The 27,296-nt window shown below is 42.9% G+C and overlaps 1 protein-coding gene and 2 pseudogenes across 1 annotated transcript; 2 read left to right on the top strand and 1 right to left on the bottom strand.

The window, feature by feature from the left end:
- The first annotated feature begins 787 nt into the window (after nt 1–787).
- LOC143138166 (serine/threonine-protein phosphatase 2A 55 kDa regulatory subunit B delta isoform-like) lies at nt 788–12,933 on the top strand (annotated as a pseudogene).
- Nucleotides 12,934–13,218: 285 nt separating this feature from the next.
- Nucleotides 13,219–18,471, bottom strand: LOC143138167 (BCL2/adenovirus E1B 19 kDa protein-interacting protein 3-like). Its single transcript, XM_076298642.1, has 6 exons — nt 18,152–18,471; nt 17,035–17,215; nt 16,773–16,851; nt 15,858–15,964; nt 15,462–15,611; nt 13,219–14,643 (listed from the first exon to the last, which is right to left on the bottom strand). Exons 1-6 carry the CDS (start codon nt 18,192–18,194, stop codon nt 14,598–14,600), a joined length of 606 nt encoding a protein of 201 aa, XP_076154757.1. The 5' UTR covers nt 18,195–18,471; the 3' UTR covers nt 13,219–14,597.
- Nucleotides 18,472–26,037: 7,566 nt separating this feature from the next.
- LOC143138165 (janus kinase and microtubule-interacting protein 3-like) overlaps nt 26,038–27,296 on the top strand; it is a 31,834-nt pseudogene continuing 30,575 nt past the window's right edge.

The raw sequence follows: 27,296 nt of genomic DNA, 5'->3' as shown, positions 1-27,296 counted from the left end.
TGTCTGGGAAAACGTGTGTTTTAACCACTGTTTATCTTTCTTTACCCTCACTGTAATTGTTCTCCTGGCTGCCAGTTTTGATGGCCATGATATTAGTTTAATTGCTTTGATTTGTTTTAGTTCGCGTTTGTTATAAATCTTTATCCTCACTGTTAGCATGATCCTCAGGCTGGCTTCCTCATCCTGGCTGCAGCTTTAACTGTGATTTGTTTTAGTTACCCTACCATTGTTGTTAGGCTAGCCTATATAAATATATAGGATAACATATATAAAGGTCTACCCACGTGTAGGCCTACTTCAGACATCGTGGCTTTTAGCTCAATCCAGTGGAATAAAATGTCTCGCTCATTGTAATTTCTCACCTGCAAAATCGTTTGAATGCATTTCCAACATGATTTCCAACCTTAAAAGCGGCGCGTTATCAACCGGCTGGACACCTACTAGTCAGTGATTGTGACGCAAGTCTATGCGACTAAAAATAGCGAAAAGTCTGCCGGGAAATGTAGTTTAACATCTATAGTCTCTCCTAAGCGCTCAAGTCAAGTTCATTAGGCTACTGTCATTTAATAGTACGTCAGAAATTAAATACAGAGGTTAATGCTATGGATTATATACATCGCTGTGTTTTACATCATTCTGTTTAAAACCATGACCAATGCAAAGGTCCGCTAAGGAGGCGGGATTTCATCTCTCTACCCTGGGAATGAACAGAATGAAGAATGAGCAGAGGCAGCCTTTAGAAAAGTGTCTATTAAGTGACGTCACTGTATCATGTCGACTGGCGATGTGCGCCATCTTGAAAAGAAATAAAATCACGGGCAATTCTGGTTGCTCTGATTCTCTAGACTAATCACTTTTCTTCTGTATCAGTAACCCTGTAATCCTCACGAAATTACTATAATAAGGTTCGGAATAACCCCCATTGACGCCAGTTTTGCTGCAGAACGAAGCAATGGCAGGTAAGGTTGCAAACTTTGTAGGCGGGGGCCCAGTTCTGTCTTCTCACATACCAGGGCGGCCTACCAGCACTGCAAGTTCATTAGCAGCTAACAAGTTAGCTAGCTAGCAAAGTGACTCCACATTATATCAAACCTCAAGCTCACGAGACCATAAACCAACATGTTTGGCATAGATGCAAGTTCATTGAAGAGTTTTATCCACTGTTAAGTCTATACTGAACGTGTCTTAAAGTTAAGTCGTGTGTTGCTTTCAAGGTGTCGGAGGAGGGAACGATTTCCAGTGGTGTTTCTCTCAAGTGAAAGGAGCGATAGACGAGGATGTGGCGGAAGGTAAGTTAACGTTAATTAAGAGCTATTTGCTTCATGTCCGATATTTTCCATTTAGGACTTTTACACAAGTCTTTCGTTACCTTAGGGGATGCCTCGATTGAAACGTTTATTGATGCTTGTGGTGCACTGATGAACATGTCTGTTTATTAGCTAGCTGATGTTAGCTATCGATGCCACTTGCTTTGCCAATGCCATCATGGAGCAGCTAGCTGGCTAACTCATTGGCTAGCAGGTACTGCATAGATCTCCTCCACGGTCTGGAGCGTAATCTTGGTCGCTAGCTAGCAAGTAAACGTTAGCTCATAGCTAATCACATCTTCCTAAGATACTCGGCGGTAGCTAGCTTGCCCGTTTACTTGTTCAGCGGGTCTTGTTTTATCTCAGCTTTGCTAGTGAGTTGCCTTCAATTAGTCGTTGAGCTAGTTGGGTACTAGGAATTTATGATGTCTATGGGATGCGTCAAGATTTCAGAATTGATAGCTGGCAAGCTATGTGAACCTTGAGTGGTTATCATTTACATTGTCGGAACAGCTTGACGGGCCTATGAATGTTCTCCCTTCCTGAATCGGATATGTGCGGATGTGGAGTGGCGATGGTGCTGGATGTGCAGCCATCATAACTGAGTGCCAGAGAACATGAGCAAGTGGCTGTCCCTTCGCTGTTCTTTGACGTTTGGCGATTGCTGACACTAACATGGTGGATCTTCGCTCCTTATCCTAGAACAGATCCCTGATTATGTTGGTGAGAAGAGTGTTATTAATCAAGTCCTTTGATTGATGATGCAATATGTTCTGCTGTGTGCCTGAGCTGCTGTCTGTAGTCTGAGCTGCCGTGAAACATCACAAATGTCACGACCCAATGTCTGCCCATCAATATGTTTGCACATCTGCAAATGGTTCACTGAAAGGACACAGATAACTGTTAATCCCGTACACTATGTCTTTTGCTAATCATTTCAGGATTTTGAACTAGTACCTCTTGAGTGTTCAATAGCAAGGTCTTCAATGTTAAATGTATAGTGGTGATGTTGGCTAGGAAAGGCATTATGTGCTTTACACGTCATGGTTACATGTAATATGTGGTTAATCATAACTTGGTGTGATCTTGATTTAAGATGCCCTCTGTCATGTCATATTGACAGTGGCTGAATAGCTACTCTGATTCGTTCAAATATGGAATGTTTTGTCCATCTGTCATTTTCTGCCTGAAACTATGGCACTGTTGTAATTTACACCGTTCAAATTACCATATATCACTTTGGGCACTCCATATAGTTTTAGTTCTGGAAAACGGAATGTTCCAAGTTCTTAAAGGAATGCATCAATTCAAGTTCTGTATGAAGCAGGAATAGTTGGAAATGAACAAACACCATGTCATTTCTCCTCACATTGTTCAGCTGGAACATTTCCCTCCACCTACTTCAACTCAACAGATGCAGTGATGCACATAAGTGGGCTTGTCACACAACGATGGGTACATAAGCTCTTCAGCCATACCACACAGATTTATTAAGCGTTGCCTGGATAGCTGCCCCAGTAATGTACTCCAGCATGGCTGAAAAGATGCCAAGCAAAGTTAGTGTGCCGCATAAAGAGATCGATCATTGTACTTTATCATTTGTGGAATTGAATTGCTGTGTTGTAGCAGCCGAGTTCACGATTTTGTTGAGACGATCGTTTTGATTAGATGCTGGCTATGAGAGTTTGGGATGCAGATGAGATTGTGATGAAGTGGAGCAGATGCTGCTCCCCACCAGTAAGCACACAGGCAGTCCCCCCCTGCCCACACACACACACACACACACACTCTCTCTCTCTGTGCCAGTGCAGTATTAATAGCACTGGCAGTGCCAGTGAAATGTGGCACTACAGGAGAAACAGCCACACTCACACAGAAGAGGGAGAGGAAGAGAGAGAGAGAGAGAGAGAAATAAAGAAAGAAAGAAAGAAAGAAAGAAAGAAAGAAGTGGGTGTCTTACTCAGTGGTCCTGCTGCCCCACCACCTACCCAGCCCCCCACGCACGCACACACACGCACGCACGCACACGCACGCACGCACACACACACACACACACACACACACACACGCACACATGCACGCACGCACGCACACACACACACACACCCTCCCTCCCCTCTCCCTCTCCCTCTCCAACATGAGGGAAGCCACAGCTCAGGGCTGCTGCTCGTTGTTGTCGCGCCGCTTCGCCCCGCAGCTGCAGACGCCCCAGCCGCAGCCTCTCCTCCCTGGCTCTTAAATCTGCCCCGGCAGCCTGCAGCACTAGCAGATGACAGCCGCAGCCTTTAAGCAAGGTATAATGGCCTCCCGCCGAGGGCCAGCATGGGTACGTGCGTCTCGCATCCTTCTGGAGAGGGAGGAGGAGGAGGATTCCGCTTAGTAAGCTTGCATCCATGTCGTAATGCTGTGGTGTACTGTATTGTGGTTTTGTTTTTTTGCTGGTGTTTTTTCCTGAGTAGTGGCGGCACTGAAAACACTTTGGTGTTTTCTTTTCTTTAGTATCGGGTGTAGCTTTACTGATGAAGTATGTGAGTGCATACATTTTTAGGATGTGTTTGTTTTGATTGTGGTTATTTGTCAGGAGATACGGAGGAGGGTGGGTGGAATTGATTTTTATTATTACGGTTCTCCCACCGTAAGCTGCATGGGCTGTTACAAAGCGAAGAGCGCTGATCTTAGATTAGACGGCAGCCTCTGTTTATGCAGAGTCACTTAAATGGACCGTGCTCCTCCTGCTGCACCCATGTACATTAGCTCTTTTGTTTTTTAGCGCTGAAAAGGTGTGGGCTGCCCCCATCCCCACAACGGGTTGTTATTCAGCCAGCCTGTTTTCAGTGCTCCGGACAGGGCTGAGGTGGCGGACGGCGTTAGTAGTGGTTAATGAGTAGGAACCTCTGGAAATGCAGTGTCCGATACAGCACAGTCATCACTTAATCTCTCACTTTCTGCACCATTGGTCTGCACTGTGCATTTCACCTCTTTCAGCGGGACACTTGTGGCTGATATAAGTCCTGGTCTCCTGCAGTAGCCATCGCTACTATCAAGCATGGTTTCCTGAAGATTATATCTATAAAGCCTTTAAAAATTAGGGGGAATCCCTTGCCTCCTTACTGTTTTTGTTCAATGTATTTGCTTATGTTTGTTATTCAATGGTCATTTTGTAATGCTTGAATCAAGTGATAGTTTTCATGTAATAAAGTTGTTTTTTACAATTGTGTGCATGGACAAACATGGCCTTGCTGTAGTGTGTTGTTACTGTACTTGGGCTAACTATGTTTAACAAAGACCATGCATGATTCTTTTTATTATTAGTAGTATTTTTTATTATTATTCTTTCTCAATAGCAGATAGTCCATATATGTTTGTAATGGTTTGTTATGATTTGGGTATTCCCTCATTGACAGAAGCCATTTGTGGGTAACTGATCTGATTATACTCTAATTTAGAAGTAGCAGCAATAAAATAGTTTACAAAATAAAATCTAAATCCAGAAAACCACATTTTTGCACTTTGTTGGTAATGTGTAGGCTGCAGGAATATATTAGATAGACCAGAGCCATTGAGTTTCTGTATGGTGCTGGGATGGGCTGAAAACATCAGTTGAAAAGCCTACCTCCAATACAAAACAGCAACTTAGCCTGGTCAGCCATGTTCTATTTGAAGTGGTATGTCAGTTGACGGCTTGTTCTTTGCTCTTTTTAGCTGGCCGCCTCCTCTAGCATTTGATGAGTTGTGAAAGGACGTATTTGTTGTATTCCCACAATAAAAACAATAGACGGCATGATGGCAACACAACACCTCTCTCTCCCGTACTCCAAAAGGCTGTATTCTGATGGGAATGCAGTTAGGGTCTTTTCTCCTACATATTTAACCTGAAGACCTGGATAATCCCAAGATCTGTGAGCATCTGTGTGCATGACGGACTTAACGCTTGTTGTTACATTATGGCCATGTAACAGAGAATTATAGCCTACCATCTAACCTTGACACATTAACTATATATGACATTTATTGTAGAAAGCCCCAACATTATCGTGATTTACATTGATTAATAGTTCAAGATAAAGCAAGAGGCCTTTCCCCTCTATTAAAAAGACAATGTCAATATGCCAGTTTTCTCAGGCCCGTGTACAGGTACAGTAGTTTTACTTTGGAAATGAATGAAAGAAGCAGCACTTTTTTATGTCCATGGCATGCAAGAGCTCTAAATGCTACTATTTCTGAAGCACCTCAGTACCTTTGCAGTCAAGGCCAGCATATGTACTCTATTTGGGCTAACGTTTTGTGCATTAAACATGTCCCCTGGTTTTAGGGACTGTTTTTTGTTGTTCAGCATTCCCAAAGTGAAGTGAAGCCTTGCACTGCCCAGAGTTTCGGTATTGGTTGGCACTGAAGGCAGACTACATATGTTCTGCAGTCAGATGTCTTCAAAAGAACCAGCTGTGGGAGACTACATTTAAAATGCTGTCGTAATGCTGAGGTGAAAAAGAATTAGTGAAGTAATTAGCGTTAGAAAAGGTCAGCGTTTTCAGTTTAACAGTGTTCACAAACAGTTGTCAGATCCAGATATGTATCAACTTACCACCCAGTCTAAGTGGCTACTCTTGTGTTCTGTCTTCTTCAATGAGAGGATGATTAGTGAGAATTGTGCTAAATATATCTCCCAAAGGATTGGCGTGTCCAGAGCTGGCCTGGGGGCTCTCATGCAGGGGAGCACTTGCAGGCCCATCCTACTAATTGACTCAGTTTCAGGGAGGATGAGTCATGCTTGTTTGTGTCTCCTCTGGCTGGTCCTCAGAGGATATGATTGATGATAAAAGCAAGGTTTAGGTGTTTCTTTGTGTGTGTGTGTGAGAGAGAGAGACCGAGTGTGAGTGTCCATTTGATCTTCTGCTGCTGCTCAACTGGTAATGGACATACTTTGTCACAAATGTTGATCGTTCTTGGCCTAGATCATGAAAGTGTGTGTTAAAATAAGTTCAAAATAAGGAGTTATGTGAATCATGTTGGGGATAGTTATTTTGCAGTCACCTTTGCTTTGATATTGGAAGTGTTTGCGATTCCCATGAAAGGGTCAGGTCAAACAGTTGGAGGTGATCAGTCCTCTGCATTAATGTAGGTCAGAGAACACCTGCTTACAAGTTCAGGCATTAGCATGAAGCTCGTCCACAGAGTGGTGAGGAATGTGGTGTACTTAGAAATTCCATCATAACGTTTGCTCTCGATGGAGGGAACAACCACTTATGCAAGCGCATCCATATATGAAGAGCTATGTATTCACATAAGCCATAATTTACATTTGTGGAGTCATGCTTTTATTAACCAGGCGCTCATCTAACCATTCTGTTTTGCAGCGGACATTATCTCAACAGTTGAATTCAACTACTCGGGTGACCTATTAGCCACAGGAGACAAAGGGGGAAGAGTTGTCATATTTCAGCGGGAACAGGAGGTCAGTACGCTGTGGAATAGTACATGCACGTGTCCAACTACTACGTGTCCAATGTAACATTTGCCCCCGCTGGACCCATGGGCCAGTGCATGATATTTATGCTGGCTCCTTGGATATATTTACTGGTTCAGAAAAAGTTACTTTTACACAAAACTCTTAATTTATTACATGGTAATGACTTCCCTCTGTATTTTAATAGCCTTACATGCTTAGCTTTAACCACTTAGCATCACATGGGAACTGAGCTGACTCGTGGTGGTGACTGGCCAACCAACTTGGCCAACATGCTCTGTTACTTGCCTTGGACCAGGAAGCTATTTGCTTATGCTAAACCCTGGAGCATACACAGTACATACCTAGCCCAAAAGAATTCAACACCATTACATTTAACTATCCTTGACATTATCCAAATTGATCTATAATCAAGATTGTAGATCTGTGCCGGTCACAGTAAGGCTGAATCCACCAGCTCCTAGAATTACCAATCATGCTATTTGTTTCACAGTATTTATGAAGCTGTGATTCTGTTTTGTAGTTTTGGAGACTTTGGGCTGAGGTTAGCCACCTCATATTCAAGGTATAAGCCCACCATGCCAGTTGTTGATGTTGTTGTTGATGTTGAAAGTTGTTGATGCCCTCCAGACTGCATGTTGTAAACTGACATTCATTTGAGAGTTATTGATAAGTAAAATTGCTGGATTAAAATGGAATGTATGTTGAAAATTGTGTAGGTAATTGCTCATTCTGCATTTGTTTTTCTTCACCTCAAGAGTAAAAATCGACCACTCTCCAGAGGCGAATACAACGTGTACAGCACTTTCCAGAGTCATGAGCCAGAATTTGACTATTTGAAAAGCTTAGAAATTGAGGAGAAAATCAACAAAATCCGATGGCTGCCCCAACAGAATGCTGCTCACTTTCTGCTTTCTACAAATGGTGAGTCACCGAGGCCACCACCTCCAGCACTGCACAGCATCCTCCGTCACAGGTGCAGATGGTGATGGTAGGGAAGGTTGTCTACGGGTCATTTTCCATTTGATATTCTACTCCACACTCACTGCTTGCAAAAAATTCACCCAAAAAGTTTTTTTTTCTGTCTTAAGACCATTATGTTGGACTATTAAGTTTTACTTCCTCAAACTGAACGTACGATTTGCTGTCCTGTTTATTATGTGGATTTTTGGCAATATTGTCAAGTATTTGTTACATTATTAACTGTTCAGTGTAAATGGGCCATAGTCAACATTCGCTACTGTAACTCATTATTTCTGATCACCTATTGTCTGTTGATTTCTACCATTATATGGTATAAAATCGTCCAAATATGAATCCCTCTTGAAGTCCAAATGGCTTGTCTGTTGTTTCAGATAAAACCATAAAGTTATGGAAAATCAGTGAAAGGGACAAAAGAGCAGAGGGCTACAACCTTAAAGATGAAGATGGGAGGCTGCGAGATCCTTTTAGAATCACATCACTACGGGTAGGCGTCTCACCTCTTCACCACTGTGTGTTTTGTACTCCGTATTCTTGATGCAGATGGTGATGTTGATGAGTGATGTGTGTGTGCTGTTGCGGTACAGGTGCCAGTCTTGATGCCCATGGACCTCATGGTGGAGGCGAGCCCGCGGAGAATATTTGCGAACGCACACACATATCACATCAATTCCATTTCAGTAAATAGCGATCATGAAACGTACCTTTCTGCAGATGACCTAAGAATAAATCTATGGCACTTAGAAATCACAGATAGAAGTTTTAGTATCCTTTCACAACCAGCATATTCTGGAAGCTTGCTATGGGATTTTGATTACATTTGGTTTCACCGTGTTTATATAACATGCCTTGTACTGTATAACTTTGGTAAAATGTATATCTTGCTACCCTGGGGTCAGGTCTTCAGTCTATTTTCTGTTGTACAGTAAATCATGTTGCCCTGTTTGCTTGCTGCGCTTTCTCTCTTTCTGTGTTTGTATTTGGTTCCTTGACCGTCTGCCCTTCAGACATTGTAGATATAAAGCCTGCCAACATGGAGGAGTTGACGGAGGTCATCACTGCAGCCGAGTGCCACCCTCACCAGTGCAATGTATTTGTGTACAGTAGTAGCAAGGGCACGATCCGCCTGTGCGACATGCGTGCGTCCGCCCTCTGCGATAGACATAGCAAATGTAAGTGGCTCTCCGCCCCACACACACACACACACACACACACACACACACACACACACACACACACACACACACACACACACACACAAACACACATTCAGCCTATCCATTTCAGTCTTTCAGTCATTGGGGACTCAACTGAGCCCAGAGTCACAAAATGCACAAAAGCCAATGGAGAGAAAATAGGCAAAAGCATCAGACCCCACACTCCAAATTTGTTTGTTTTTTCAGTACTTTCCTTCTGTTTTATGTCAGCAAAGCTGAGTTTGGGGTTGCGTAATCCCAGCCTTTACATAATTAAATCTAGAGCTCTCTCTTTTGGCTCGGCGTCCGCTTCAGGGAAAGAGATAGAAATCTGTCATTCCTTCAGACACCACTCAGAGAAGAGCGCCTGCATCACTGGCAGTGTTGATATGGCCTGCAGATTCTAGGGCTATTGATCTAACAGTCGCCGTGTCTCGCTTGGCAGGGCAGTGCCGTGCTATGCCAGCTCATATTATCAGTTTGATTACTGACCCAGTTGTTGTCAAATCCACTGAATGCCTGGCTTATCAAATGCCAGGGAAAGATGGCTCTTGACCTGCGTGTTGCAACAGATGTATGATCCACAAAGGTTGTTGTTTTATTGCTAAGGGCCTGGACCATAGAGCAACACAAATACAGTATATCCAAGCATGAGTGCTCTTATTTTGAGTAAATACAATTTCTTTTGTCATTTTCCTGCCGTGTTTTTCATTTGGTTGGTTTGTTTGTGTGTGCGTGTCTGTGTGCAGTTTTTGAGGAGCCAGAGGACCCAAGCAGCAGGTCTTTCTTCTCGGAAATCATCTCCTCAATATCAGATGTGAAGTTCAGTCACAGTGGACGCTACATGATGACCCGAGACTATCTCTCAGTAAAAGTTTGGGACCTCAACATGGAGAACAGGCCAGTGGAGACGTACCAGGTACGCCAACATTCACCTCTGCTTCAGCTGCTCGGCCTTCGCTCTAAGCTTCTCAGTCACACATCACTGTGGGTCTGTACGAAATGGAAGGCAGTTGTCTGCTGCCTCGCTGCCTTCAGCTCTCTACCGAGTCACTTGCCGTAACAGGCATCAAGGTACCGGCTACGAACTTTGTTTCGGACAGCCTAGCAAGATAGCAACACAGAGCGCCGTTGTCAGGATACCAGAAAGAAGAATAATGTAACGTTCGATTGCTCACAATAAAATAGAATTTTGGACGTTGAAGGCAGCATGAAGGATACATCTATGCTGCCTTCACAATTTGGCAAAACGAAGGTATCTTATAAGGCAGTAATTTTGATTCGGACCCTGTTAGATATCTTAAAAGGCTGCATTTTTTCCCGTTTCGTACGGGCCTTGTGTGTAATGTCGTCTTATACACCCTCTGGGTTCCTCTGTCACCTGAAGCAAGTCATTCCTTGTGGCTGAGGCTTTGACATCTCCATACTCCTCCTTAGGTTCACGAATACCTCCGAAGCAAGCTGTGCTCGCTGTATGAGAATGACTGCATCTTTGACAAGTTTGAGTGCTGCTGGAATGGTTCTGACAGGTGAGGCACACACGGCAACGTGACAGATGGCTGATGTCAGCACTAGAGTGTGTGGAATACTAAACACTGCTACTCACTGAATGGCAGCATCATGTGGAGATATAAGCAGACTTTTATTTTAATGACCTTTTTTTTTTTTTATCCCCTCTCCACCATGCTCTCGTCTCTCTCTCTCTCTCTCTCTCTCTCTCTCTCTCTCTCTGTCTCTTCCCGTCTCTCTGCAGTGCCATCATGACCGGCTCCTATAACAACTTCTTCAGGATGTTCGACAGGAACACCCGGAGAGACATCACGCTGGAGGCGTCCCGGGAGAACAGTAAACCACGTGCCATTCTGAAGCCCCGGAAGGTGTGCACCGGCGGCAAGAGGAAGAAGGACGAGATAAGTGTGGACAGCCTGGACTTCAATAAGAAGATCGATCCTGCACACCGCTTGGCACCCCAAGGAGAACGTCATCGCTGTGGCCGCCACCAACAACCTGTATATATTCCAGGACAAAATCAACTAAAATAAGAGTGGAATAAAAAATATGAAAGAAAATTAAAACAGAAAAGAAAATATCGCCCTACCATCCCCTTCCAAATACGCCCCGCCCCCCGGCGCTGACCTGAGGACACAAATCTTGTACTTTGCATAGTTAAGCCTAGTCGTTAAATCTGTAAACGAAACAATGGCCTTTGTTGTCCTCCTAATGAAGATTTGATGCACTTGTTTTCATGTGTAGCCGAGGGAGTTAAAAAAGACCGCCTGTTTCTTTCTTTCTTACCTTCTTTCCTTCTTATTTTTTCTCTTTCTTTTCTTCTTTCCTTTCTCTCTCTGGGGGTCCCAAAATCCAGAACCTTCTCCCACCTTCCTCTCAACCCCACTCTACTCTGGTCTCATTGATCTCAAGAAGACAGCCCCACTCTACCCCAAAACGGGTTGAAGCCCATTTCACGGAGAGCACTCAAGAAGAGGCAGAAAACTGTCCCAAAGTTAAATCTATTTATTTGAGTTTGAGCCTACTTTTTTTAAATATTAAAAAACAATCGGCCAACAGAAATTTTGGAATTGCCCCCTTCCCCCTCAAGTTATGTGTAGTCTCTCCTCTGTATGCCTGGGCCTCTCTGAAATGACATTTGTTTGTTAATGCCTATTAACATTCCTCCTCTGGTCCACCGCTCAGGCCTTGGTGTTGACTTTTGAAGCACTTAACAGGTCTCCATTATGGTCAGTGGACAGTTAATGTTGTGATCCTTTTTTGTCTGATTTTTTTTGTTTTGTTTGTTTTTTGTTTTGTTTTCCTGTTTGTTTTTATTTTTTGTTTTGTTTAATGTTTTACTCTCTTCTCCATTTCTCATGCATAGTAACATTTACTCACTGACTGTATCTAAATAACTACACCGTCTGGTGTCAACCACTTAATAAAAGTAACAAAAATTATGATGACGCGTTTTTACATTCTGAACTGGTGTGTATGGTTTTCTGTTTTGTTCTGTTTGTTTTGCATGTAATGTACATTGTAGATGGGGAGAGACAGTGGAAAATGTGAAACGTCACCCTGCTGACACCTCTAGGCTGCTTCAGGCATGTTTTTTTTTTCCTTCTTCTTTTTTCTTCACTAGGGAGAGATTCTCGATTCTCAGTAATGTACTACTTGAAGCTGCAGTTGCACTTTGGGAACGAGATCATTAGCTCTGATATAAGTGTCAGTATTGTCTGTCAACGCTCTTAGATCCCGCTGAATTCTTTTTTTGTTTTTCCTTTTTTTAAGTCCAGGATGATCATAGAGTACTTGTATTTTTTTAAGGGATATTGCAGCCTTAAACCTCTCCGTTATTGGGGATGGGGACATTCATAACATACACGTGTAACCCTAACAAATATATGGTCTTGTCACATACTCTCACCCCTATCACAACCCCCCCCCCCCCCCCCCCCCCATCCTGTCCTTGCGTAATCCCCAGCATTAAGTTTCTTTCTCTGTGCTTGTCCTCGTATTTGCTGCTAAACGTGGCTCTGTATATGGACACCTACAGGCGAGATCGGATGGTCTGCGGTAACCCCGGGCGACCGGGAGTGAAACGCCCAGTTACTCAGTGCGGAGTGCCTCCCTCTCAAACAAAAACGCTTGATTCCTTCTGGCCTATTGAAGTTGAATCAGCGTTATATGACACCAATTCAAAAGAAAGAGGAAAAAAAACACAAGTGCTGCTTGGGTTTCAACATGCAGCACTTAACACTGGTGTTGGATCACATAAAGAAAATGAGATGGAATAAATAACGGTTTGAAAGTACAAAGTTGTTGTATAGTTGGTTGTGACGCTCCTTAAATTTGGGAACTCTTGGGTCGAATTAAGTATTCTCATTGACCTTGTTCCTTGTTAAATAATGATGATGCTAACATTGTGGAAGTGTATACACTTGTTTGATTATTTTTGACCAAAGTTAAATAAATTTTAATTGTGTTTACCTGATTTAGGTCATTTCTTGCTAGTTACTTTTTCTGAATTATTTCTTTAAAGGTATACAGTTTCTCAACCAATAATGTAAAAAGAGAACATCATTATCTTGGTTGCCAAGTCACTCACACAACCATTTTAAAGTTGGAGCACTCAAGCAGTTCACAATATTTAGGGCACCCTTCAATTAAATTCAGGTTCAATTCAATTAAAGTCAGGTTTAATTGGATTGAATCTGGACTCGGCCCATGGATTAGAATATCCCTGACTTGGGCTCTAAGAGGAAGAAATGTCATCTTGTTATGATTGACAAAGTGAATTTATTCATACTCGTATGCACTTTATACATTTAGCAGTCAATACAAAACCATTGTGAAATTGTCACAAGTAGCATCACGACAGGCGCAACAAAACACGCACAAAATGCCACAGTCCTCAAGGCAAGTTCCCTTTGGATTCTCTTGTACATTTAACAGTCATAATAATACCTGTAATCTGATGCCTTTTTATCACAGATTGCAAAGAAATGGTCGTGAACAGTAGAGTAAGGCAATCAAGTATATTTTTCCCAAACAAAAAAAGGCAACCAACCTTCCTTGCTCCGATGCATAAATAGGAGTACATTACTGGTAGATTTTTTGAATTTCAAAATAGTGTAACTATCTCTTGAAATATCAACCAGTTTTAACTCGAACAAACTACACAGAGGGTTATCCCTAAATAAACAATCTGAATTTGTAGTACCATTTACCTGCCAATGGAAGAAATGGTCTTGATTCAGGCAATCAGTTTTATTCATCAACTCTATTTACGATTTGATTAAGGGGTATATGTCACAATTGAACGCTAGATGACTAAATACAATCCACAATGTGACCAAACCATCATGAAGCCCTGAGCAGATCCATATAAATAGAACCATCTTTGAATTATTCATCATGCCTATTCTATAGAGAGGCGATATGATTCAGTGATGTTTGTGAGACTTTGTTGCTTATGATTTCTCACTTCTATCTACCATCATGTGGAATTTTTGGATCTGATATATATATTATTCTCAACGTATGTTACCTGTACATCACCATGTAACTAAATGTAACCACCTTTTTGCATCAGCACATTCTATATCCAGTCATGGTTACAACACTTCTGCTGTCACTCTGCGATTTTCAGATCCATCACCATGTCCAACATGCTGTTCCCTTAATACATATTATTATGTCAGCTTTTGATAACACTTTTAATCAGTCAAGCTAAGCCTGATACCTATATTTGTGTGTAAGAACAAGACCATGTGTTATGATTGAAGCATAGCCTAATGTTTGTCTCTGCTCTAAAAATCTACACTGCATCCTGATATGTTCTCCCCGAGCTCTTCAACAGAAACCCTTTTTGTGCATAATGGAATTCTGGGAGATTTCTTTAAAGAAGTTATGGGAACCAGCAGAGGCAAGCTAGGCGAATTCACAGGGGAGATGAGGGAGGAAGGGACACACAGGCAGCCCCGGCAGGCCCCCGAGGGGCGGGGGAGGAGGGAGGGCAGGTCACATGACACGCTATCTGCATCTACAAAAGCATTGATCGGTGCTAAGGAGCGGAGCGGTGGTGGTGGCAGCGAGTGAGTGAGCGGGTGGGTGGTAAGGACAGCAGCCATGGATAGGTTCCTGCTTTTGTCTGCTTCAGAAGGTGCTGGTAGGAGTAGTGAGACGTCTTCCAATATACACCCTTGAGAGAGAGGAAAGAGATAGAAAGACAGAGATTGAAAGGAAACAGCAGTAAACCAATCGCCCAGTCAAGGCAGTCATTTTTTTCCCTCTCAAGGTCTTCAGGCTATCTGGCTGAAAGCAAGAAAAATGTCTGCACAGCGTGCACTTTCTTCCACTGACATGCCCGTAAAGCTGGGTGAACTCACTGATTTTGCGCTAAGGTTATGTCACTCCCTCGCACAGCAGTCGTGTGTGCATTCAGGCACATAGATAAAACCGTACAGTATGTGGGGGTCAGAAATAGCACCGCTAACTGCGGGCCGACTCAACGCTGCGCCTCAGAATAGCAATGCTGACATGAGATCAATTTTGGAATTCAGCTCATCATGAAGCATCAGAGGGGCAAAGCAGAGGCCAGATCCCAGACTTTTTTAAATGCAGGTCACGATCTCTTCTTTGATCTGACTACAATGGATGTTTGAATAGACCACACACATCAGATAAGCAAGACTTTCACATACAGCCTCTTGAGACACAATGGAGTTTCAGAGGCCAAGAATATTCCCATGGTTTATGGATGGTTCCTCTCATAAAAAAATACTACTGTGTGCACAGAGATCAACCCAGGCATTGAAATATATAGATATGAATGATGTGTAATCATAAAAAAAAGTATATGTGATGAAAATGTTGACTCTACAGGAGAGGTGTTCAGATGTGAACAGCCATCTCACTTCTATCATGATCAGAGACACACCACTGAATTGGAAACACATAATCAATTTAGAGGGCATATAACACAGTCTAGGTCAAAAATCTCCTAACATCTCAACTCACCCCAAGCCTATAGCGAGAATGTGTGAGACCAACAGCGAAGGCAGAAACACCTTCAGGAATTCTGCAGAGAATATGCCCCCTTTCTTCATCATGCTGGTGTTCCTTATGCTGAGGGCAGATGAGCGCTTTGGGTGCTTCAGCAAGAACTCCCTGAGTTCAACAAAAAAAGCAAGTTGTCTTTACATGATACTGAAAATGATGAAAGAAAAAGCAGAAGAGAAGAAAAGATAAATCCCCATGGTTATGGTTAAAGCTGCAATGTTACAAAACTCAGAAACTTAGTTACGAAAGAAACTTTACATCCAACAAACTGGTTCACTCAGCGACACTTCAACATTACCCTTTTCATCTATTTTTAAACAAGATTTCAATGTTAAGATGTTCTCCTGCACTAACTTAGGCGGAATGTTTTCTGGTCGACTTGACCAGTCCCAGATCCAGTCTGCGTTTTTCTTCATAAGGTTCTCCACCTCTCGCCGTCTTTCAAGGAAGTCCTCCTCAGACTGAAATAAAAATGGGACTCCATGAAGAGGTCAGTAATGTGTCGGCCTGGTCAGACTGCATAGCATACACCTTCTACATTAGAAACCCTACACACCAGCATAGCACACACCTTCTACATTAGAAACCCTACACACCAGCATTGTTCAAAGACAAAGGAAAAAGCCACAGTGGATGACATTTAAATAAGATGTGACTAGTTGAAATTGCTGTTTTGGATGTGTCAAGTGCCAATTTATAAAAGGTCAAATCCAAAATGCTGTTCATCTACCAGCAGAAAAGACAGCGTTATTATCATAGGTAGGGCATTCATAGGCCCTAATTTAAATGGTAGACAAAGTGCAGTCTAAAGTCTAACTCAAGCTAATTTGATAATGAGGCACACTCTATTTGCTAATTTAATACCATGACAGGCACAAACATTATTTGGTCAGCTCGCTAGTTTTAGTTCATGTATTGAACACTTTGAGTGAATTTGCACTTTGCCCATCATTTGAGTTAGGACCCATAGTGTTTCTGGGTGTTGTGGTATCTTCTACTCTGTTAGAGGTCTCTATCAATTTGATGGTTCCTGCAAAATTTCCTTTTGCTATTCAAAACATTTAACCCATTGGATTACAATGGTGACTAATGTAAAACTATATCAGGCCATTTATATCCTGAAACACTCCCAAAGATGTCTAAGTGTCAATGGTATTAGACAGATATTTTTTAGATAATGGTTAAAATCATTAGAAATTTAGAAAATGGGTAAAATCAGTCAGTGCAATTATACTGTATGATGTCGGTATGAAGATGACAGAAACAAACCTGTGAGCTATTTTTGCCTCCAGAGCTGTTCACATCGGAACCCCTGCGCAAGTGCAAAGGTGTTTGTGACCTTGGAGGACTGGAAAAGTGAAATGTAAACGTCAAAAAGGTATGTTCTTGGGGTTAGTCACAAATTCCTGACACAAAAAAAAAAAAATACACCTGTCATCTCTATATAAAAGTGAAGAGACCACGCCTAAACTGATCTACTGTTTTGTAAGACACTGATGAAAGGAAGTGCTTTTGACATGAAGGCAGGCACCTGTCACAGGGTAGGCTTCCCCTGGAGCTGCTCCTGCCCGACTCGTGCTGAGCCTCCAGCAGCATTTTCTCCATGTCTCCACTGGCAGCAGCAGGGCCAGGAAGCTGCTGTTCTTCCCCTCCACTCGGGGCTGGGGGGGTTGCACTGCCGCCATTATTGAAGTGAAGCTCCACCCAGGAGCCTTAGATTTTGGGATATAGGGACAATATTGTCAGTATCACCTATTGACATGTCCGGGCATGATTAATGGCACAGCACAGCACAAATGAAGTAGCCATTATGAAACACATGACTGTGCTGCTCTATAAATAGCATCAGGCCAGCTTCCTGCATCTACCACAACAGCAGGATTTTTTCTCTCTCTCCCTCTCTGGCCCTCACAGCAATCATCCAATCAGCAGAGGAGGAACGCAGCCCCCTCCCGCTGCTTACGTCACGGGAACAGACTATTTGAAGAGAAAGTGGGATTCTTTTTTTAAGCCTGTATCTTATCATAACTGCATTGAGCAATGATCTGTTGAACGAACACAACAACGGGACAGGTGACGCTCCAAACTAATCAACAAACAAGATAGTTTTACAACAGCATGTGCCCTGCTATGTAGGCTACCACACAGTGACAGTGATGGCGCAACTGCTTTGTTGACAAGCTGCAAGCTAGCCTGATATTCTTCTTCTTCAGGCTGTATTGTTACACAGGCCTTAGCCTACATAATAAGACAGACGACAGTTCCGTGTTAGCAGTCCATGGCCTATATGTATAATGTATAATGTTACATTGTTAATGTTACATTGCTATGAAAATAGTATAGCCTATATTCCAGTTAGTGACACGTTCACTGTCGCACAGCCAAGGCGAACAGTCACGTGCGCGCCACCTTGTCAAACAAAGACGACACATTTCACACGCTTTTCACCATGTTATAACGTATAGCCTACCATAATACATTATATAGGCGTTATGAAATGTCGAAAGTAGCCTGCTATTTCAATATGCTCAACACTGAGTACATGTCAATTTCGCTGGCAAAGCCTATCGCCAATACTGTATCTGTAAGCAGTCATGTTTACATTTCCAAGAGAAGGTAACGTTAGTTCGTGACACCCTTTCACTTACCTTGTAAATTTTCATCAGGGATATTTTGTTTCTCTGTCGTCATATTTTGGCAACAATGTTCCCTGTTCTTCTGACCAACTGGTTTAGTTTAGAATCGATTATTTGAAGCCAGGAATTCTGTGATCCTACGAGAATTTATCATAAACATGTGACAAGTTCAGTCTATTATTGCGATTTGTAGCCTACTCTGTTTCGATGTCAGACAAAATAAATTCGTGTCTTAATCACGCAGGAAGCATGGCTTTTCACACGACACAAGTAGCCTAGAACGTTATGTTACTGTTGTTCGACTAGCCTTCTGGCTCATAAATAGTGACGTCCCAAGCAGCTGTCCTATAGAGCGTTTGATATGACTGGTCCAAATAAGGGGCTGTCATGCAGAAGCGCACGCCAGATAGGAAGGACATATCCATTCAGGAAATAGGACACTATGGTGTGATGCATATTATGATAAAAAATAATTACAGTATGAATGTATTTGTTTACATTAGAACATTATATTAGATCAGATTCGATTAGGTAGATAGATATTGATCCCCAAGGAGACATTCAAGGAATATAGAGGGTTATGTACAGAGTACATCAGTAGACATTTTATATAAATAATATACATGTAATATATTGCACAGGTTTATGGGCAGGTTATGGAATATTATATATATATATATATATATATATATATATATATTGTGCAGTTTTGGGTGTTAGCAGTGCAAGGTCAATGATGAAACAGTGCAGGAGTAAATGTAAACAGTGCAGTGCAGTCAATTTAAACAGGTAAACAGTGCAGAAGTAAAAAGTAAACAGGTAAACAAGTAAACAGCTAAAGTGCAAATGCTAGACAGGAGGTGTAGTTTTGTTCAGTATAGTGTTACAGCTTATGCTAATAGTTATCAATAAAAGTACCAGGGATTTGGCATTTCCTGAGAATATTCTCTTTTAAAGTGTAGCCTACTATATAGACATTCAATGTTTTTCTATACAAATTCGTATTCATTAGATGAAAAAATGTGGGCATGTTAACTGATTCATTGCAGATATCACGCACTACCAAATGCTTTCTAAGACCTGCTAATTAAGTCTGCATTAGTGAGAGATTCCATCTACCCCTCCCGCTCCTCTCATCTCCTCCATCACCTGTATTTTTCTGTTTGACTGGGCACTGGCGACCTGAGAGCACAATCCCATGACCTTCACCTCCTGTGAGGTTTCCAGTTCCACACAGAGGATCACAACAACAGCAACAACAACAACAAAAGCTTAAGAGAGAAATGTCTCTGCAATGCTGCCTGGGGTTCAGTCAGATTCCTTTGGCCATGTGCACTCGCATTAATCTTTATTTTTAGGCAATTGTACACATAGCCTTGCCTTGACATATTGTCATTATTTTCCTGCAATTTTTTGATACATTCAATATTTCAGTCAATGAAATATAAATAGTATATTATATTTGGTAGACAAGAATGATATTAGGTGATAAATGAATGACATGGTAACAACTTGTGTTTTATGTTATTTTCATAATATTGTAGCCATGTGTGAATATGACTCTCTATCGCCCTCCTAAGGAGTAAGGAGAGTTTTCCCATGGTGATGCAAACATCCTGGTTCTGAGGACGTTCGGCATCCCTGGTCCGCGTTCAGTGACTGGCCACACCCGTAGGAGGATGACGTCTCATAAAAAATACTGCATTGTGCACTTTGTTAAATGCCCGGGGATGTTTCAAAATCAGTGTAAGGCTAATATATTTAACAGGTCTTTTCTTGTTTGTATAGTACGTGGCTGTGTCTGTGTTCCTGTGTGTTTGTGTTTGTGTTTTTGTTTGTGTGTGTGAGTGTGTTTGGTTATGGTGCTGATGCAGGGTGGATCCCCTGGTGGTGATGACGTGATTACATGTGTTGGCCCGGCTGCGCTGCAGAGTCTCCGCAGTGGCCTAGCGCCAGCTGGTGGAGGCTGGCAGTGGACTGTACCACCCATCCGCCCTCTGTATGCGCACACAGAGAGAGAGAGAGAGAGAGGGAGAGAGAGAGGGAAAACGATTCAAGTCGTCAGTTCATCCCAGCCCCCATCCCTATCCTCCTTAGCCAGCTCTCACAGTGCAGCCTAGTATCCGCGTGTGCCTATGTGAGTGTGTACATGTGGGTGCATGTGTGTGTGACTGTGTGTGTGTGTGTGTATGACTGCATATGTGTTTGTGCTGTGTGAATGTGTGCGCGCCACGACACACTCCCCACCTCCTCCTCCTCCTCCTCTTCCTCCTCTTCCTTCCTCTCTCCCTCTCCTTTGCCGGCTTGATTCTTCACTTCTGCAGGGAGGGGGGTGTGTTCACGGTAAGCGCACAATCCTGCTCGCTGCATGGTTTTAAAATGCTCCGGAGAACCTGCCCCCTCTATCCCCACCTTCCACTCTGGCTTTAACATCCACTCTGTGCATCTATGTGTGTGCTTGTGTGTGTTCTCTCTATTTTGGATGAATCATTACCCTAGCCCTGTTTATTTTGTTGCCAGGGATTTCAGAGCAGGTTTTGCGAGCAGCTTGCCGTGTTTCTCTTCGTCCTCTTCCTCCTCCTCTTCCTCCTCCTCCTCCTCCTCATCCCCCTCTCTGTGTGGTTATTTTTTCCTGCCGCCCGTGCGATGTGAGTGATGAGAGCGGCGTGTGGGGAAGTGGCGGTCTGTGGAGCAGGCATGAGAACACTTCCCTTCTCCTTTCAGAGCATGTGCCACAGCTCGCAGAAAATGCTTCTCCCGACATCGTTGGAGCAACTCCCCGGCTAGAGCCAGCAGTCAGCAATCCCCTTGGCATCTAGGATCATGCTTTTAAGGTTAGTCTCCCTCGCTTTCTCTCTCTCTCTCTCTCTCTCTCTCTCTTCTCTCTCTCCCTCACACATAAGCTCTCTCTTTCTCTCTCCCTCTCATTCTCTCTGTATGTATGGATCTTGATAACTCAATGAAACTGCCATGCTCTAAATAAGCGATGCATGCAACCATAGTCTGCACTAGGCTAGCATTGGTTGCTGTGTGTATTTGTGTCAGTGTGTGCATGTGTGTATGTGTGTCTGCATGTCTCTGGGTATCTAAGCAGGATTATGTCTATATCTGACAGACTGCTTAGGTTGCACAAACTGGCAATACTGGTGTAATAACCTAGCATGGTCCGTGTTACTGTTGATTAAGAATACTGATAGAGTATACATTGCAGCAAGAATGCTTTTAAATAATATTCTGTTAAATGCTAATAGCTGTTACTCTGCTGTTACTGAAATATGTAAAAATGTAATATGAGCAATATTTCAAGTGAATACTTCTTTACACTGAACCTATAATCAGGCCTGCATAGGTGACAAGACATGATAACTTTGAACTTTGAATGTGTACATTGGCATTGCTGATATAATTAGACTCCACTTGTCTTAATGTATAGTTCCTGTAAAATATTTATGATTAGACTAGACTGTGCTAAAAGTTCCTCAGGGGCTCATCAAAAAGATGAGTTCAACCGGTTCAACACAGGACTCTTCTCTGTCTCTACACAGCTGCAGAACAGGGTTGATATCCAAGAACAAATATATTCAGCTTACTGGAGGAGGTTGAGTTGAGTCTTTATGAAATCTTCCCAGGAGGCAAGCTTTTACTGGAACAGATTAAAAATCCATTCTGTTGTAAGGTTTTGGTTGAGACTATATTGATGGCAGGGTCTACACAGTATGTGAGCATGTGGCCATTATAGAATGTATGTTTCCCACAGATCAGTGCACTTGCTCTTATGTGCTCTAAAACACATGGGTCTGAAGAACAATCACTAATAAGGACGATGACATGTCACAGTGTTTTCACTTCGTTGGGTTAGTTTAATCTTCACTTTAAATATGTTGTCATTATGTAAATCCTACAAAATCTGTTTCATTTCAAGATGACCTTAACGAGTGCTTATCTTAAGCTTGTTGCTGAGTAATAGTTGAACCCAAAAATAAGCTTTAAAGCTTCATGTCCACAAATTCAGTCCTAATATTCCATTTAAAAAACAGACCTTTCACATAACAATTATGTGTGCAGCACATATTAGCAATTCCATCCCATAGCCTATAGACGCCAAAAGGACAATTGTAGCTAAGACATACCTTTTTTTTTGACAAAAGCCCCAAATCTAAAGGCTCCATAACCAAGCAAATCTACCGATCGCCTTAGAATATCCATCATTTCTTTGAAGAGAAGCACTGACAGAGGAGATGAGACATGATCACCTAAGGCAATGTAGTCTTAGGGGAGGCAATGCATCTTCACACAGGAGAGCACCACGCACACTCACGGCATGGGAATGTGATGATATCTCACTTTGCACACTCCAGTCTCCATCTTACAACCTGGCACACTCAACTCCATCCTCTCGAAGAAATAACCTGGATGTTGAAGTGGTTTGTCTCACAGACATGATGCTCTGAGCTATTTCCAGCCTTGGGAAGAGTGCTCTGTGGAAGTGTGTGTATTAACCTGCTCCCCCATTATAGCTGACCTCTCATCCACTGGAGCACAGTGGCAGAGTAGGCAGGCCTGATTAGCATCGAACAAGACGGAGCCCAGCAAAGACAGCAGGGAAATGACAGGGAAGAGAGAACTCCTGAACTCCCACCAGCACTCTGCTCTGACTCCAGGCCATATGTTACCTGCTACACGTTACAACCTCTACATGGCCTGCTGCTCGCTTTTTTAATACGGAATTATTATGTTTGTTTTATTTTTCCCTTCAATAGTCTGCTTGTTTCTTGTTTGTCGTAATTTATTAGCTTTTGTTGATTAATTAGCACAAACCGAAATGATCTTACTATAAATGACACGTCCGTCTGTTATTGAACATATTCCTCATGTTTTGCAGGAATTAAATTAGGAAACATATCTGCTGTCTTCATGTCATCAGGAATTTATAATGATTTCATTTCCAGATGGTGGCTACTCTAGCAAGCGTCTTTTACTTATGACTGGCAGAGATCATGGGCCAGTTTGGGAATGAGCTGGAGATGTTTTAAAAGGTAGAGTTTGGGACTATGTGTTAGAGAGCAAAGGAGAGCGGGAGACTTCTTCATCATGTGAGGCACTATCAGAAGTCATCTAGGAGCTCTAGTCTTTTGAAGAATGACGTCCCAAAGGTTGCTGATAGATTTGGTAAACACTTCATGCCGGAGGCAATTGATTTCAGTATGTGACTGACTTGGATGCAGTATGTATTTACTGGTTTCTTAGATGCAGTTTCCATCGCTGGAGAAGGGATGTAGATAGGGAAATGTCAGAGGGAAATCAATGGAAATATGCTCTTGAAATGAAGACTGCTTTAACTGCCTCTGAACTGCTATAAGGATTTCCACCTCATGTTAAATGGGGCACAGCAGGAAGGACATCTTCACAGGCTTGCCTCCAGCATAGATTTGACAGCATAGATTTGCAAAGTGACTTGTTTGTCAAGTTTAGAATGCTTAGAGTGCTTATTTCTATAACACATACATAATTAATTTGTCAAATGTGGCCATTTTAGGACTTCAAACATAGACTGATGGAAAGCTGATTCCATGCTGAATATTAGTTTTTCTCTCGCTTTTTGTGTGCGCTACAATATACTGTGTCTGAAATTTTCATATCCATTAAATTTTGAATAGGAGAAGAGAATCAAATGTGCTGTAATGCATAAAATGATTCTTGAAATAGACTTAGATGTACAAACGAAGATAGTGATTTTGAGGAATGCAAAAATATGCAATATTATAGCCAATCTTTAGTATATTAGGGGCCAAAGCACAACTATTAAAGCATATTCGATATAATAAAAAGCTTGATAAATGGAACTGGAGAGGTCCAGCATTCTGGGTCATCATCTGGCACTGGACTCTGTGGTGCTGTGGGCAGGGGAGGCTGGTTGTTTGTCCGGCGTTGTTAACATGCAGCTCACATCCTGTGCTTTTATCCCCGCATTGTCAAGGGTCAGGGTCTGAAAGAGACGAGTCACATCTGGTATGGAAACCAAATTGCAGCCTCACCGGTGAGGCAGAGGAACAGAGAGAGAGAGAGAGAGAGAGAGAGAGAGAGAGAGAGAGAGAGAGAGAGAGATATAGAGTGTGTTGGAGTAATAGATTGGAACTTGCCACACACTTCAAAAGGTGAAAGCGCAATCTCTCTATGAAGGTGTGCTGTTATACCTCTTGTGCCTCTGGAACATCCTGATCCTTTTTAGGAGAGTGTTTATGTTGTGTTGTTTTCTAAGTGTGATAACATCTGATCCTGAGTTATTGTGTGCATCCATTTCAGTCAATTACAGTGTGATTTGAACTTTGAGCTATTGAACAGCAGGGAGTTCTTGTTCTGTTTTGATGGATGGAGTCACGTATGTGCCATGCAAATTATACCCAAGGCAAAATTATCAATTATGGCAAGTGTACTAGGATAGATTGGTTTATAAAATGTCAGACGACCATGCATAGTTTATCAAACAGTCGCAAGCTGGACGTTCAAGAATGAACGCCATTGTAAATCAAGCTGCGATCAGTCAGCCCTTGCCAACTTGTTCTTTAACCCTTTTCTGCCTCTCCTTCCATCCTCTCTCATTCTCTCTTGCTGTGTCTTTGCATCTCTGTTTTTAACCAGTTTTGCTTTCCATCGACCCCTCATACCTCTCACTTCTCCTGTTCCTTTCTCTTCCTATCTGTTTCTCTGTCTGTCTGTCTGTCTGTCTGTCTGTCTGTTGGTCTGTCTGCCTGCTCCTCTGTGAGGATGATAGATGATTAATCTGTGAAAAGGTCTGGGTGGGTCATGTTTGTGAGCTGAGAAATCCAAGTGTATTACTGTAAGCGGAATGTTCTCAGAGGCCTTAGCAAGTATAAACATGAAGAGTTGCATATATGTCTGTCAATCTCTTTTTGTCTGTACCTGTAGTACCTGTAGACATGATGTCAAAATGATCAAAATTGTTTGTCTCCTGTCTGTCATAGCACTAGTCCCATCTTGTTATCATCAACGATGTGCCCTGTACTATCACTCTTTTAAAAAGTGAAGTTGGCGAATCTCCTGGGAAGACAATGTGGGCTTGTTTGGTGGTGTCTGGCATTGCTTGGTTCATATTCAGACAGGGCACTTCTGTGTGAGGGGCGTGTAGCTGACAAATGTGTCTCGCGGTGTGTCATTTTGCCCTCTCTCCTGAAACAGAAAATGCATGTGTTTCATTGGCCTTTCAGCAGCACAATCTCACATAACAATTAAATGATAGCATGGCAGAGTGGGAGAATGCAGCTCAGACTGAACTGAAAACCAGCTTTATCAAATGTGTTTACAGTCAACAACAATAACAATGCTGGAAGCGCTGTTATCAGAACGGTTGCTCCCCTGGAGGTGTATTCTGATAGAAGGAAATTGATCTGATGGGTGAGGACTGTGTGCTGCGGGGACTGCGGGGATTGATGTGATGCTGTGTGGTCCACATCACAAGAGGATGTGTTCAGCATCTCCGTGGTTTAACAGTGTGATGTGTCTGCCTAGCTCAGTGCTGCAGGAACATGGTGTCACTGCAGGTTAGTGGTAGCTTAGGGCTCTCTCAGCTCTCTCTTGCCTCTCTCTGGCACCCACATACATACATACACACACACACACACACACACACACACACACACACACACACACACACACACACACACACACACTCACACACACACACACATCTCTCTGCCAGTGTGGTGGACTTTGAGTAAGACTGACAGGCATCAAGTTGTTTTTTTGTCCCAAAATGGCCCCGGTCCCCTCTCTGACTTCATCCGTCTCTCTCTCTCTCTCTCTCTCTCTCTCTCTCTCTCTCTCCCTCTCTCTCTCTCTCTCTCTCTCTCTGTCTTTTGGCTCCAGGTGGGCGAGAAAATGTAGCTGAGGATCCGAGAGGCCGAGAATCCTGAGACCCCTGACACGTCACAGGTCCCTGTGGGGAGGTGGTTGGGGCCAGAGGGCATCGCTGCTGGATCGTCGCCTCGCCTCGCCATGTCCAAGAAGGGGCCAGGGAGCCGGTCCAAGGGAGAGCGGCCCGACGCCCTGGCAGCTCTGCAGGCCGCCAACGAAGAGTTAAGGGCCAAACTGACCGACATCCAAATCGAGCTGCAGCAGGAGAAGAGCAAGGTGAGAGCTATCACCACAACAACACAACACAACACAACACAACACAACACAACAACACAACACAACACAACACAACACAACACAACACAACACAACACAACACACCACAACACAACACAACACAACACAACACAACACAACACAACACAACACAACACAACAACACAACACAACACAACACAACACAACACAACACAACACAACACAACACAACACAACACAACACAACAACAACACAACACAACACAACACCACAACACAACACAACACAACACAACACAACACAACACAACACAACACAACACAACACAACACAACACAACACAACAACACAAGACCACAACACAACACAACACAACACAAAAGAACACAACACAACACAACACAACACAACACAACACAACACAACACAACACAACACAACACAACACAACACAACACCAGCTCCACACCACACACAGCTCCACTGGTTCCACTTGGCAAGACACAAGCGCAAACAGTCTTTTCTCATTATGCTCCAATGGTACTCGCTGAACTCACTAGAGATTGAACCCATGTAGATTCATGGGCTGCCTTGTTTCTATAAAAACCAGACCATATTCATAGAGCTGGTATATTTGTATCCTTGGAAAGATAAAGCCCCCAGTGATTGGGCATGGTGAGGTATTTACTGCCAGTGCAGTGCATTAAGATGGAATGCATCTCTACGGGCTTTTGTGTCAGAAAGATCGTTAATGTTGTCAGTGGGCTGAGGGGGCAGCAGGTTACAGTGGCTTAATTGTTGATGTTTCTCATTTACTATTAACCCCATTAACCAGCCCTGACACTGTTCCATAGACCCGTCTCATGGAAACGAGTTAGTCCACTCAGTGGTCACAGACGTCCAGTGAGTGATTTGGCAGCAGCTTGTTAACTCAGAGTGGATTGCATATAGATGTTTCTGTCAGGGCAATTCCCATGTCATGGCCTGGTTCCGTGCCAGCCACACCGTCTGACAGGAAGGTAATAG

This window comes from Alosa pseudoharengus, unplaced genomic scaffold (assembly GCF_046254945.1).
Source record: "Alosa pseudoharengus isolate Yale_2024_CS ecotype anadromous, Long Island Sound unplaced genomic scaffold, YU_APseudo_1.1 YU_APseudo_1.1_scf_21, whole genome shotgun sequence".
NCBI lineage: Eukaryota > Metazoa > Chordata > Actinopteri > Clupeiformes > Clupeidae > Alosa > Alosa pseudoharengus.
Note: the sequence above shows the minus strand (reverse complement) of the source record. Positions and strands in the feature narration are given on the sequence as shown.